The 15,979-nt window shown below is 46.5% G+C and overlaps 1 protein-coding gene across 3 annotated transcripts in view; it reads right to left on the reverse strand.

The window, feature by feature from the left end:
• Positions 1–15,979, reverse strand: part of ENPP5 (ectonucleotide pyrophosphatase/phosphodiesterase family member 5) — a 390,400-nt gene that overhangs the window by 129,845 nt on the left and 244,576 nt on the right. For all 3 annotated transcript variants that reach the window (XM_086926231.1, XM_086926233.1, XM_086926232.1), the window contains one exon: positions 7,125–7,301. In XM_086926231.1, coding sequence (XP_086782357.1) covers positions 7,125–7,301 — 177 coding nt within the window. The remainder of the gene's footprint in view (positions 1–7,124; positions 7,302–15,979) is intronic.

Below are 15,979 nucleotides of genomic sequence, written 5' to 3' on the forward strand. Positions count from 1 at the left end.
TGTCAGTTCGTTTTTGCTGAGATTGTTTTTCGCAAAAGGCATTTGTTTGAACAGATTCTCTGTTTCAATCAGAACTGCTTGTTCAAAAGTCAAAATTTCTTTAGCCACCATGTTGTTGAGGGGAAAGAAAGATGAAGGTGGATGTAGACCTGTGACATTTCTTTCTGTTGTAGATGTTTTATCAAAGAAGAAGTTTTTAAGTCTAACAGTTCTGAAGAATCTATATAGCTCTAATTTTGTTTGAAACAAATTGTTCCTGTTGGTAGGAACAAAGAAAAGACCAGAAGACAGGACTTTTATCTCTGGTTCTGTCAATACATGTTTAGAGATGTTAAATATGGGAATGGAGTTGTTATCTTCTACCATTCGTAGTACTGGTTTCGTGTTCGACGTTGGCCCGGGGTGTACTGATTCCGAAACCATCCCCTTCTCCCGCCCCTGTTGCTCCGGGGTCGTCCTGTTCTCCTCCTGTCCTGTCCTAAAAAAACAGATTGTCGAGAGGTGGAGGGTTGTTGGTCAAAGTTGGATCTAGACTGTCCACCCTGTTCAGAATCTGTCTCAGATCCTGTATCTGAAAAGGTCACTCTTTTCTGTTGGAAATGCTGGGAACCCCTCTGGTTGTTTTGGGGTTCGTAAAAATCTTTCTGAAGGTAGGGGTAAGTCTTATCTTTATTGTAACTGCGTATGTCCTTTTGTAGTTTATCAGTCTTCTTTTGTGCGTTAAACGTTTCAAACTCTTAGATGGTTTGTGAGACTTTGTCTAAAAGTAACTTAGCATTTGGAATGTTACTGTCCGAATTGATCTTATTTTCAATAGTTTCAATTTCTTTCAATAAGAGGATAATCTGTTTAGACGCGGTCTCAATACTCAAGACCAGGTTTTGACTATGATTTGAATCATTTGGTTACACGCGATAGCAAATTAATTTCTGATGCCATACTTTCTACAGCTATCTTGGACCCTGAGATTGATACCACAGGTTCCCCAAAGATTTAACACTTTTCTGGCCTGGATATTTGGATATAACTTCGGGGCAGACTTAAAGCTTCCCTAAGGTAAATAGGTCTCCTTACTAATGTCGACACTTGCAACAATACATTTTGTTATTTGTTAGCTTACCCGTGGTTTTTCCACTTTCTACAGGCAATGAACTTTTAAACTCTGCGTGAGTTCACCTACAGCTTTGTTTTATTGATTGTATAAGTAAGTGTATCTGCTTTTTGCGTTCTAAGTAAGCCTTGCCAGTCAACTCTTTGGTCACCACACTGACTAGTTTGTTAGACTTTAGTTTTGTGAACAGTGTACAATTCACTGAATCTGCGCAATGTGATTAATGTAAATATATGTTTGCCAGTCAACTCTTTGGTCACCACACTGACTAGTTTGTTAGACTGTAGTTTTGTGAATAGTGTACAACTCACTGAATTTGCGCAATGTGATTAATGTAAATATATGTTTAAAATTGTCTATATATGCTTGCAACACGTTTTAGGATCAATTGTTAATTTTAAATGTTTTTTATAGGGGTCATCCTTATTGCATTATCTTCTTGTCCTGATGATGGTCTCTGGATTACACCACTGAGACCGAAACGTCGACACTCCAATCCAAGTCTCTCTCCCTTTTTATATTTGGCTTTCTATTTATCATCTTGTGAAGAAGTCAATTTAATTTAGTTTGTCTTCGACTGGATTGTCTTCTTCTGTATTTATGGATTGTTTTTTCAGCTCCATTTACATAAGAAACACATGCAATTGTTAATAACTGTACACCCTTGATTTTCGTTGATGATTTATTTCCGTATGAATATAAAAAATAATAAATTTTTCTAAAGAACAAACCTTTCCGTGTTGCTTCACCTTTATTCTTGTGCTTAATTTTTCATTTACTGTTTGAAACCACAAGATTGTTGCTGAATCTGTTTAAAGTCACTGCATTTCTATGGGGCTAGTGTGGTAGTTTCTATAGTATTTGGTTGACAGATTCATAATACGTTGAACAGTTGCTGTTTCATTCAGCCGCTAAGTCCAATTAATACAGACTGCACTACACTGTCTAACTCAGACCAACAAACAAATCCCTTGCTGGCAACTTTTTCCCTTAAACACTTTGACTGCCCAAGCCCGCAAGGGTATATTGGGTTACCCACCCCTACTACCATCATATATCAGGCCAACTTCTCACAAGGATGACATCCTCCTTACACGTCCTAGGGTCATAGTTCTTGGACTTGCACCAGATGCAGCATCTCTTCCACTTGTAAGCATAAGAAGTCCTAGTGGAAGGTTGCTTAGACTCCTTCAGTATGTCCATACAATCTTCGGGACGATTCAAATGGCCATATTGCACTATCTCAGAATCCATGCCACTAAACTCAAAGACGAGAGGTTCGGGTGCATCATCGGTCCCCCGAACTTCGTGAGAAGGTCCGGCCTGCACGGCAACCGTATGTGGTGAAGGAGAGACCGGTGAAGCAGGTCCGTGAACCACCACTGTCTGGGCCATTCCGGGGCGATCAATATCACCCGCGCCCTGGACCGGGACAGCTTGATGAGCACCGCCGGAATCAGGGGAATGGGTGGAAAAGCGTACAGAAAGCTGTTCCACCAGTCGATCCATAGGGCATTCCGCAACGTCCCCTGTTGGTAGTACCTGGAGGCGAAGTCTCGGCATTTGCTGTTTTCGGCGGTGGCGAACAGATCTACGTCTGGAGTCCCCCACCTTGCGAAGACTTCTCCTAGCACTTCGACGTTTATGACCTGTTCGTGGTTTTCCAGAATCAGTCTGCTCAGTGCGTCCGCCTGAACATTCTGCACACCTGGCAGATGGGTAGCCGTTATCGTCGGTCCTCTGGCCAGAAGCCAGTGCCAGATCGCCTGCGCCTCCTGCGACAGTGCGTGATCTCGAGCCTTTCCTGCTTGTTGAGGTAATACATTGTGGTCGTATTGTCCATCTGTACAAGCAGAGAGTTGGTCTGAAAGGACGGATGAAAGGCCTTCAGTGCCAAATGAACAGCTCTGAGTTCCAGGAAGTTGATGTGGTACGTGGACTCCGACGGATACCACGTCCCTTGAATCTGTAAGTCTCCGGAGTGCGCTCCCCAGCCGTGGAGAGACACATCCGTCACGATCGTCTGTGCGGGAATGTTCTTGTGGAAGGGAACCCCTCTGAGGAGATTCTCAGCTGAACACCACCACTTCAGAGACGGAAGAACATGCAGAGACAGCCGTATCGTGTCGTCCCAAGAACCAGTCCTCTGATCCCACTGATCCTCCAACCACTCCTGCAGTGGTCTCATGTGCAGCCGTGCATGAGGAAGATACAAGAGGCCATCAACCCCAGTAGAGAAGACACCGTCCTCACTGTTGTAGATGGAGCGGTCATAAGAGCCTGAGCCTTTCGAAGGAGTGATAACCGTCGCTCCTCCGAAGGAGACACGCTTGCCGACAGCGTATTGATGGAGGCTCCTAAGAACTGCATACATTGGACCGGAGTCGGGACAGACTTGGACATGTTGATGTGCAACCCCAGCTTGTTCAATAGAACGCACGTCTTCTGGAAGTGTGCTTGAGCTTCCGAGAAGGAGGAGGCCTTGATAAACCAGTCGTCCAGGTACGGGTAGACAAACACCTTGTTCTTCCGCAAGTGTGCCGCTACCACTGCCATGCATTTCGAGAACGTCCTGGGCGCAGACTTCAGCCCGAATGGCAGTACTGTGTATTGATAATGATTGGAGCCGACTTGGAATCGCAGGAACTTCCTGTTTTTCTGTGCAATGGGCACATGGAAGTACGCATCCTGTAGGTCTATAGCACAAAGCCAATCTCCCTGCTGCAGCTGAGGGTACATCTGCTGCAAGGACAGCATGCAAAATCTCTCTCTGCGAATCCACTTGTTTGCTTGCCGCAAGTCCAGAATGGGCCTGAACTCATTCTTGTCCTTCTTGCGGACAAGAAAGAACCTTGAGTACAGACCTCTTCCCCTTTGAGGCCGAGGTACGTCTTCTATCGCCCTTTTCCTTAATAGGATGTCGGCTTCTGCCTGGAGCTCTCGCAGCTGAAACTGTGAGCTAACCGGCGGAATAGCTGGAGGCGGGCTGGTGAATCGAAGACTGTATCCATTGCAAACAATATTCAGCACCCACTTGTCCCGAATAATTTTTCTCCACTCTGCCAGAAAAAATTGAACGCTTCCCCCCCACCGGAGTGGGCAACGGATGTGGGGGAAGTAGACGCTCAGGGCCTAGACCCGGCCGGGCCTTTGGTCGCTGTTGCGGACTGTTGGTTTCCTCTCCCCTCTGGCGCTTCTGGAAGGGCTTCCGGAATTGCTGCTGTTGTTGTTGCTGCTGTCCGGAAGTCTGCCCCCGCCCTCTGCCTGAGTTTCCGAACCGTCTCTGGAACAGGCGGTAGTTCTTCTTCTTCTCAGGCTTCTCTAACCCGACAGCCGTCAGGGTTTCGGCTTCTGCCTTCATACGGGCCATTTCATCGTCCGCATGTTTGCCGAACAGGGTTTCCCCCGAGAAAGGGAGATTGGCCACCCGCTGTTGCGCATCCGGTTTGAGTGAGGTGAGGCGAAGCCAAGCGCGGCACCGTTGATTGATGCCGTGGCAGTATCCGTGCGCCGCGAGAAGAGATACATCCGCAGCCGCGCTGATGATCTGGTTAGACACCATCATACCCTCGTTTAATATCTCCAGACAGTCCTCTTTCTTGTCACGAGGGAGGAGCTCAGCGTACTGCTGGAGGGACTCCCATAGGGCACGATCATATCGCCCCAGCAGAGCCCCGGCACTTGCAGCCTTCATGGTGGTAGATGCCGTCCCACAGACCTTTCTGCCCGCCGAATCTAGCCACCGGCTGTCCTTATCAGGCGGCACTGTCGAAGAAGGAGTGGTGGAATGCTGCTTCTTAGCTGCTGTCACGATAACTGAGTCTGGTGTTGGGTCCATTCGAAGGAAAGCCGGGTCAGATTCCGGAGCCCGGTATTTCTTGAGGAGCCTGGAGGGGGCCGCCTTCGTCACCGCCGGAGTGAGGAACAACTCCTTTGCGGGCTCCTCCAATCCGGGTACGAACGGCAGCAGCGGTCGAGACAAATGTTTTTTGGGAAGTGTCTCGAAGATCACGGACGTCGTAGGTGTTGGCACCGTCACCGTGATCCCTAGCTTAGTTGCACACCTCAACAGCACTTCCTGGAAGGAGACGATATCGTCCATGGGCGACACCCTCGTCCCTGGAGACTCCGACAGCGTTGGTGAATAATCCCTGGTGGAAGAGCCTGTGTGGGATCTGGATCTGCGCCTCCTGTGCCGTTGTCTAAATCGAGATGACGACCGGCCACAGCTCCGCGATCTCCCTCTACGGCCAGAGCGGGAGCGCGACCTTCTCGGCCTCGGTCGATCCGCAGGCTTCGCAGGAGCAGGCGATGTCGGCCTGGCCGGGGCCCTCGGCCGAGGTGTCCCCTTAGGAGGAGTTGGATAGCGTGGCAACGAGGCCGTCCTGGGTGGAGGCATAGGTGGAGGAACGGAGGGAAGAGACGGTGGGAGCTGAGGCAGCGGTGACTGACGAGGAGCCGGCCCACGAGGCGGCGGTGGTGGAGGAAGCGGGGTGGGGTTCTGCGGAGGCGGACCCTTCGGCAAAGGAGGAGGAGTGGGTGTCCTAGGTTTAGTAGGCGTATACACCACTGAGTACACCTAGCCCGGTGACTGTTTCTTCTTCCTTGGCGACGATGGCTAACCAATCGGCGACCTCATAGCGCCAGGACTCCTCCTGCGCTTCCTTGGCGTCGAAGAACGCCTTCTCGACGTCGAGGAACGTCTTCTCGACGTCGACCGGTGACGCCTCCTCGACGGTGAACGCCTCCTTGGCGGCGAACGCCTCCTCGACGGCGAGGATCCCCTCGACGCCGATCTTCTCCTCTTCGCCAACGGCGAACGGCGGTGTCGCCTCAACGGCGAGCGCCAATGCCGGGCCTTTCCATGACGTCAATGACTCGACGATGACGTTGACGATGTCGACGACGATGCTGTCGACGGTGGTCTGTTCAGCTCCTTCGACGCCGCTTCTCCCCAGAGCCCCGGGGAGATGGGGAACTGACCGTTGTCATCCACCTCGACGCCGCAGTCGACGCAATCGACGCTGGCGGAGAATGGGGACGCTTGCTGGACTTCCTGCCCCTGGGTAGCCCCCCAGAGGCCTCAGCATGGGCAGATGAAGCATGCCCTGACCCACCTTGTGCCTTCTGACGTCTTTCCTCGAGGCCTTGGAGCCTGATCTTCATCCTCTCTCTCAGGGTCCTGGCAGAGAGGGTCTTGCAGATTTCACACTCCTCTGAGAGGTGAGAAGAGGGGAGGCAGATAATGCACACTCCATGTGGGTCGGATTAGGCCTTTTTTCTATCACACTCTGGGCAATTGTCAAATAAGCCAGGCATTTTGACTATATAGGGAAGAAAAAGGGGCTTAGTACTTAACAACAAGCACTACACACAAGAAAAGTGAAAAAAAATCACTAATTAAACCCTTGAAAGGGAGAGCTCAATGCTCCAGTGTCCTGCTAGCAAGAGCCGGAAAAAAGAACTGAAAGTAAAAGGGACCTGCTGTGCATTCTGGGATACTGAGAGAGTTCTGGAAAGTTTTCTTAAAGGCACAGTATCCTGTTTGAGCTACATAATGGCAGCCTATGGGGCTTGTTTGTCCATACCTTCCTCTCTATCATTCCAGAGGCTTTTGCTGGTAGAGGCAAGTTTCTCTGTGGAGGAAAATGGGCAGGCTGTGCTGTTTGTGTGGTTTTTTGGTGGAATTTCCAGTTGAAGTACTGGACAGGCTGCATTATCTGTCTTTAAATTCTCTCTTAAGTGTCTTTGCAGTTCTGCAATTTTTTGACACTTTAAGAGATTATTTTTGATTGCTCTGGGGTCCACGCACATGGGCGGGACTATTCACTAGATTATGACTATACACAGAGATCCCCTACTACAGAACTAGCTTTCGTGCATATTCACACAACCATGCGGTACATTTGAACAGCCCAAATGTACTTAGTAAATTTAAATAGCAAGGTCAAATTATTCATGTAACACTTCAAAGATCTTACACCATTAAAATACAATTAAAATATTAGCTCACCTAGAAATGTGTCAGAAAGATTTTGCAAGATTGTCCAGCCTATGTCTGCTACAGCTAAAATTGGTTGAATTCTTTCGTTGTGCTTGTAGTGGAATCGCTCTGGAAAGTCCTCCTTTTTGTAAACCGCCATATGGGGATGGACTTTGGCCAAGGCTTTGTACACTTCCTCCAGTTTCCCTATGACAAGGTAAACGTTAAGAAACACAATGGTTTAAAAACAGGTCAAGGTGAATGGAGAACGCTATATAGTGAATACAGAGAGCGCCATTTAGGAAAAACATTCATAATGTGGACGCATGGCAATTACGATTTAACAAAGATTTAAGAATTAAGATTACAATGTTACAATATGGCAGGTGCAACTTTAACCCATGAATTTGCATTGCAGTTATGAAACGCTCACTCTCTGATATTCTTAGCATCCACAGTGGCAATCCCCATTATGTAGTTATAGTTAGTTCAGAGTTACCATAGGAAGGGTGTTATGTGTGTGGCTAATAACTTTGGCGGCGTTTGACGAATCTGCACTAAAACATTCATCCACCTCAGCTCCTTCACGGTCAACTGGGGGCCGATAAAAAAGGGGTAGGTGTTCCTAAAAGTGTGAATCCCCATCTTTATTCCCACAGAAAACTTTGCTCTCCAATACTGAAAAACTGGCTGAAAGGAGTATACTAAATCAGTCAATAAGCTAGAACTTTACTCAGAAAGCATGCTTTTTGTGATGTGGGAAATCCGTTTAGCCGTTTTTAAGAAATCAGCGATTAAAGAGGGGCTTGTTGGGCTTAAGGGACTTAAAATGTTAAGTATGCCTGGAGCACTGGAGCTCAGATATGCTCTGAAGGGCCAATTTAAAGGGCACTAGTCAAGCCTGATTGGCTGGCCAGAACATGCGTACATAAAATGATTAAAAAAAATATAAGGGAGCAGGGTGAGCACACCCTGACCTAGTGCTTCATTTCAGCTGGGGGTTGTACGAGTGTATTAAAGGTGAAGTGAGTGTCTGGAAGTGGATTAAAGACTTAGGGGCCGATTATGATTGCGGATAATCCGCATTCTCCGGGCCGGCGGAAGCCACCGCCGGCCCGGAGGATGCGGATTAACTGCTGCGGACTGGAAAAAGACCCCCAGTCAGATTAGGATGGCTGGGGGATATTTTTTCCGTCCGCAGCTTTTCCGCCGCGGTCGCCTTCCGACTGCGGCGGAAAAGCTCTAACATGGCTGACGGTGTCTATCAGACTCAATGGTTAGAGTGGCAGACCTTGATGCAGAGCGCTGGCCAGGGACCAGGGTTTGAATCCCGCCTCGGCGAGATCGGGCTTAAATTCCTCTGACCAGATATTCTCGCCTCAGTGCCGAATCTAAGCATGGGCCCCACGCTGCAACTCTGGGCAATAGCTTGCTTAGTCTCCACAACGGCCCCCGTTACACAAGGGATGCCTGGTTTCACCATGGGATGCCCAGGAGTGGACACCTCACAAGGAAAAGCCAGGAGGGGTTCCCTTGTGGTAGGAGTACAAGCGCCGGGATGCTTACGGGTTACTGTTCGCGCTATACAAATACAACACATTTACGTTTACACCGCCAGGCATATTAGCATGGCGGCGGTCCTATGCCTTTCCACAGCAGCATTTCCGCTGTGGAAAGGCTTACGGTCTTTTCTTTGGGGGCCCGTTGCGGCCCCCAGGGGTAAAGGGGGGGTGGGGGTGCACATGGGGGGTACCTATGGTACCCCCCTGCCTTTGCGTGCACGAAGCAGCAGGCACCACGCGGTGCCTGCCGCTTCGTGCATGCAAAGGCAAACATGCACTTTTTAACCTTGCGGCGGGTGCTGCTTGAAGCAGCATCCGCCGCAATGTTAAATGTAGGGGATGTGACCGCCAGGGTGGCGGTCACATCCTTATTTGCATGGAGGGACCGCCGCTGCCCATGCGGACGGTCCCTCTTCCTCGGGGGTCCGCCATCCTAATGACCCCCTCAATTCAAGACTACACAGCCGCGGTATTCTGTATGAGGACATATAACAGCAGAGCAGAGCTTTGAGCATCAGCACTCATTTTTTTGCTAATTAATTGCTGCCTGAGCCCCAGAGGCATACGGACGGGTCCCAAGGTTACCCTCCCCTTGACTGGCTGACCACAACATTTTGTAGCAGCCTTTACAGAACTCATGCGCATGATCTCCAATGAAATGCTTTTTAATGAAATGCAGTTTTTAAATGCCACAAAAAGGAACACACATGAAAGGTAATATTAGATTTTAGTCACAGCATAAAACATTCGTTTTTGGGGTTATCGTCATTTTGGGGATTCTGATGAATTCTCAGGTGATTTTACCGTGTGAAATATGAGCTGCTGCTGGAATCTGAACAATCATGCCTGAGTGAAAACTGTTTTCTCTAATAATTTGCGCCGAGGTTCTGGAGGGTGTTCCACAAGCTAAAATTAGATACAATTTTCTCTACATTCACACTATCTTCCTGAACTATGTGAGAATAAAATCTGGTATTCTGAAAAAAACATGCACTTCCGATAGCTGCAGAAGTAGGTCAATTAACTTCTTAGTGATCAACTACAGCTTCACCAGAGTTCTAATAATGAACAAGAGCATTAACATTTTGCGTTCAAGACAAAAGTGTGGCACTCTTAAAGGCATTTTGTTGTAATAGGAGCTGTTAAATTTAAAGTCTTTCCTGAGGAGAAGGCTAAAGTAAATGAGCATTGATCTATTAATGCAGGCATGAGTTCAGCAGGTTAAAAAGGTGCAGGGAGGGGAAAGTGGGCTATTTAATTGTACCCCTTGTCCAATGATAACTTGAAAATTGTTAATAAATCTATTGTAAAATCATCCGTTTAGGTGAACCTAAAAAACACAATAAGAATGATTCACCCAGTTTCCTAAATAAATACATTTTCTTGATTTAGGTTTGCCGAAAGAAAAGTCCTTTGTGTAAACATTTACATCAGTCTTCAGAAATAAAAATCCAATAAAATAATTCATGCGAAATGTAAAGGTTTATTCAAAGTGCACTTCTAATAATCAGCCAACACGTGTTTCAGAGCACAGAGGCAGGTTAGCCCTGGGATTTTTCAAGGCTCTAAATGTGCAAATGAAGCAACAAAAGATAACCATATTAGATATAAACAAACCAGAAATTACAGAATTATTCATGATATATTTCAAAATTTGAAAGGAGAAAACAAAGACTATAAAAAGATTTATAACACAATGAGAAGAGAAGAAAATAAAAGAGCAATAATTATTAAGGCCAATATTTGAGAAGACCTAAGTGATCCATGCTGTGTGTGACACTCTGTGAGACCTTACTCCTTGAACCTAACTCAAAGTATACTATAGTAAAAACCTACTTGGTGATGCGCGAGACCAAATCCGGAAGGGTACATGGTGGAGAGAATAAAGTCACAAAATGTATGATCCACATAAGATGGTCTGGTCATCGGATGATATGAGAGTCATAAAAGTAAACTCAAATAGATCTCATGCATGATCCTAGTGTTCTAAATACCTATTTGGACGTGATCCATTTATGCCAAATATGCATTATGCAGCGTAGGGACCAAGTACCATTAGGGAAAAATCTGTAAATAACTGAGTAAGTGAGCATGGTAGCTCCAAAACAATACATTCAAAATATCAAGGCGCCCTATTAGGAAATGGTAAAACCAATATTGATTAAATCTGGTTCAAGGGGCCCAATTAACTGTAATCACTTACAAAGTTGCGACATACACTTACAGTAGGCCAAAGGCGCGAGTCTCTCTTAAAGGTAATAGTTCTGCAACCTAAGGATAGAAAACGTCATGACAAACTATATCAAAGACCTCAGGGAAAGTGGTGGAGAATAGGTTTTTAGTAATTGGAGGCTTAATATATGTTTAAAGAGGCAAAATAGTTAAGAGAAAGACAACTGCATATGTACAGTATCTCCTTTCCACATCCGTTTACTCAGCCTACCCATCTTATCAATCACTTAAAAGCCCCCAAATGTTAAAATAGTAAAGTTAATATAGTCATTTATATATATATATGAATACACAAATACTCACTGTAAAGAAGAAGTAATGCTATAGTTTGGATAGGTGCTAAAACCTTACACTTACAAAAAGAAAACATTAAAAAAAAAACAAATGTAATTTCCTGAAAAAAGGGTTCAAAGGACATTGTTTTGAAATGACTTGTTAAAGTTAGACGTTAGAATGAAAGTCAAGCTAATTTAAAAACAATAATAATAATAATTAAAAACACTCATATGTGCCAGGTATAGTTTAGTGAACCAACTAAAAGCTGCACACCCTGTTCTGATTCCCAATGTACCCCAATATAGCCTGGGTAGCCCCTAACCTTTCATCTACATTTACCCTGCCATGGTACTACATAACATACAAGCTGGCCGCCAGGTGAGGAGCTCCGGTTGGGAGCTCCCTGGCAAGGGATTTCCTTTTTGGCCCTGAACCCGTGGAATCTACTCTCCTTGGACCTTTTTTTGCTCATCTGAGGTGCTTATGGACTGCGGCCATTCGGCTCGCCAGTTCCCATTACCCAGTTCGAGATCTTCCGATGAACCTTGAGGAGTGTGCAGACCACGGAGCCTCGATCAACATGGCCGATGCCCGGTGGAGCTGTTTTGGCAGCTATAGAGGAGACAGGCTCTGGCTCTACCCATCAGCCATCACCTACCCAGCTGGAATTTGGTCATGGGTGTCCTCGACTCTCCGATGTGTTTTCCTCTCCTCCCGCGCCTTTCAATGAGTTGCCGAGGATCTGCTGGTGGCGGAGCCATTTCAGCAGCCGATGACCAGTGGAGTATGCCTGGGGAGGGGATCGGCTGGGGATCGGCTGGGGATCTCCCCTCCTGGCCGTCCCCTACTCTCCGGGGTTTTCCTGCGGTTTCCTGTCCGCTTGCACCGCCTCCCTAGCGAAGATGAAGATGGAGATGCACAAGTCTTGCTTCTCCCAGTGTGGGTTCAGCGGAAGTGAGTACTGGGGCGCTGCTGAGCAGTGCCCAAGCTTGTTTTGCTTCTTGAGTTTTTGGGAGGCACGCCCTCATGGCCCCCACTGCTGCCTCCACCTCTCTGGGGCTGTTGCCTGGCGCTCAAATCTGACTATATCCTGTCTTTGCAGCATTCTGAATGGCGATGCTGCTGCCCCTGGTGTGTACGTTCGACACCCGTCATGTGGCTGCCTCCCCCATCCGACCCTGCGTGAAGCCTTCGAGCCTGTCACTTGTGGTTTTCGTGTTAGATTTATGTGTGTTCCGCCATTTTGGGTTGATGCTGTCGGTTCCGATGAACTGGGTCCTCCATCTTGGGGGTTTCGACCTATCCTCATTGTTGCTGGACTGCTCCTTGTTCGCCTGTCTGTTCTTTTCCTCAAGTAGCCCCCCCCCTTTGGTCTCCTACTCCCCTCCCATCTTATACTATCACCGATTCACTGGATGTTTATGATTGTTGGTCTATAATTATCAACAGGGACTAGCCATGTGTGACCATAGTAAGACTCTGAACTGTATTATCAGCAGGCACCTGGTAGGTGTTTTCATGAAGCCCTCACCCACCAACCTAGTTGGTGGCATGCTTCATCATCTGGCCCACCCAGTGACACCTAATGTGTCCAGGGTGTACTTCAACGCCTGATTACAGCGGAGCAGGTATTTTACTGAAAGTGCAGTGTGGTGAGTGATAAAGTGAAGGTTAAAACGGCTTCGCAGTGGTCCCAGTACCCAAGGGTAAATTAAATTATAATTGGGCCTCCGTTAGCGGTTAAAAACAAGGCAGGTGGATGTTATGGTGGTAGAGTTAAGACCACCTACATCCGATGGTGGTTGACATGTTTCAGACAGTGCCTGTCGTAATGCTGGCTTACCTCAGGACCATAAATAGTGTGGTGCAAGTTAAAAAACAAGTGAGTGTTTTACAGACTATGTGTCACACTCACTAAGGTGCTCTAAGTGTGCGAGGGGGATGGTTGGTCCCCAGCCGGTTTGTATGTCTTTAACTGTGACTGTTTTGCAAGTATTTTCCTTCTTGCCTGACCCGATTATGCATTCTTTATTACCATTCCCCCCCAACCTTCCATGGCCCATTTGATGTGTGTCTTGGCTATGCTATGTGCAAATAACCCATATTGTTGTGCATTCACTGTTTTTATCCAATGTTATACTTGGCTCCTGTAACTGATGTAATTTGGTAATTTACTGATCCTCATGTAAAGCGCTCTGATACCACTGGGTCTAGTCAGCGCTATATAAAACTCTGCAAATAAATAAATAAAAATAAACAGGTTTTGGTGCTGACCTTTTACCTAGTTAGGGGCTGCATAAATGTTGTGTGGTTTTCTCCGAAAACTTGCCTAACTTATTATGCATGAGGATTCTCAGAATCACAGCAGGATTACCATCTTCTGCATAGTAACTGTGTATAAGGTTCATCCCTATGGTCATCTTCGGCCGACTTGACACAGCAAGGTAAAACCCCTGATAGGGTACCTTTTGGGTATATAGGCACCACATCTTTACTGAGCCAGGCAGCGGAGTAAGACTTTTATGCTGACACACTGACACAAGACGCTGCGGTACCTGCACGCAGATACTCCAGCAAGCAGTGGTCTGACATCCCTCACAGGGTATCCAAATCGAGACCAAGACGGGGGTCCTCACACCAGGCAACAGGGTTGGCTTTTTCCTAGGGGGATTCTTGGCCATAAACCTTAATACATGCTAGGTACACTTGGGTAAATCTAGTTAGGGTTAGCATCGGAGGAGTACGCATTATTACGGTCATGTATTTATATGCCTGCATAGATTCATTGTTTTAGCACTATGCTAGAACTCTACCATCTATTTACTCTATGAGTGCTTATGACCGTATATCTCCGTTTCTGTCTTATGGTTCTTGCAGCACATGTATTTTACATTACAATGACGCTGGTTCAATGAATACTTATTGAAAACGTCCCCATTGTTTATTCTGTGTAACTCTCTGAGACAAAGTGAGCACGAATGACTGAGCGAAAAGTACAGTACTGTTTCCACGATCCCTGAGGGGTCAGGGTTGTCATGTTCGATAGTTGCCAGACACTATTTACTCCTTGGTAAGAGGGGCATATAGTGGCACTTTGAGCTAGCTGGTCTACAGGTTAACATATCCGATGGGGGTGTCTGGAATCAGTCTGGACAACAATTCCACAGTTTATGTTGTCTAAACGTGCAGATCCTATATCGATTTATAGGAACTACACAACAACCCATCAAGTACTGCTTATGGCCTCACATATTACAGCACTCATGGCAGGAAAGGTGGCTTAGTGGCTAGAGCAACTGACTTTGGAACTTGAAGACCCAGGTTCAAGTACTGACCCCCGGCGCTTGGCTCATCATTGAGGGATTCTGGGCAAATCACTTAATCTTCCCATGCCTAGAAATGTAACTTATCTAGACTGCATTTCAGAATTCCTCACTTGATGTACCATGAGTACAAGAAGGTCTCCCAACCCCCCATGTGATGTACAGCACTCTATTGCTCCCTAGATAGGTGTGCACTATATAAATACCAATACATACATACATACATACATATTCATAACATGTTACATTACATCATTTTTGACCTCACTCATGACATCCCATTTATATCCTCCGGCCAGACCATTCATCCAATCCATGTGTTTTAGCATGCATGAAATTGTGATGATTTGCCACGAGAAATGCATGCTGTGGGCTTGTGTGGTTTTCAGCGCCACTTCCTCATCATGGGTGTTATTACAATACGGTTTACTTTCCAGGCAGCTACCAAAGGAACATGATAACTGGTAGAAACAAGGATGTCGTTTTTGGACCCTAGTTTGATTGTTGACGCCAGGGGAGGTAGGAATTTCCTGCCTTGCCTGTAATTGTGTGAAGATTAACCCGGAGGAATGCCCCCGCCTGGCTACATGGCTCTTTTGTGAGCAGAAACATGTCAGCACATCTCAAGGATGGTAGGGTCATTGCACCCCAAAACATCCAGGAATTGATTTCTTTTTAAAGATACCTAAGATACGACCAAATAAGGCAGATGCCTGTGGTATAGCTTGAGGTATTCTTTTTTTTTTTTTTAAATTTTTTGAAAACCTTTATTGTGCATCAAAGAAGAACAAATACGGGCCTACAACCTACCGGCCGGCCACAAAAACAGTTAAGCACCAATGCAGCGTTACGGCGACACAGTATTACCCAACATCTTAAGCAAGCATCAAAGAGTTACACTTTGGTTACTGTAATACCATGTCCCAGAATCAGTGAAGGTTAATTTTTAAAGGTTTTGTTTATGCAAATATTGAAGCAAATCGTACTGTCCCAAGTCATATAAGAAGAGAAGCAAAAAGGAGGATCCATGCGGGAGGAGCATGACTGTAGTTACAAGCTTGTACCCAGGATATCAATACCAACCGTCAAGTCCCACCCGGGCAGCATGGCAGCTATTTTCAGAGTCAGTTAGAAGACCCCCCTCACGTGCCACCCGTTCCCCGCCGCCACCTAACCTCCAGTAATCTAGACATGGACCCAGACCAAAAGTGAAAAATAAAAATAGGAATAAAAGAAGGCACCATAGAAATATTGACTAAATTCTAACTACTAACCCCCCACCCTACACGCATGCGGAGGCTACGGCCTGCCCCCCCCCCAGCAGTGAGTCTGTCGCCCAATAAACCCGAAATATAGCGAGAAAGAAAAGAAGGAGAAAGAAAAGAAAAAAGGCATACCATGCAATATAGAGAGGGAGAAAAGGACACCCTAATCTTCGACTCTCAAAGACAAAAAGAGCAGGAGGAGGATCAATTCCAGGCATCCCGGTCCC

The sequence above is a fragment of the Lissotriton vulgaris genome, chromosome 6 (assembly GCF_964263255.1).
Source record: "Lissotriton vulgaris chromosome 6, aLisVul1.2, whole genome shotgun sequence".
Classification (NCBI taxonomy): Eukaryota; Metazoa; Chordata; class Amphibia; order Caudata; family Salamandridae; genus Lissotriton; species Lissotriton vulgaris.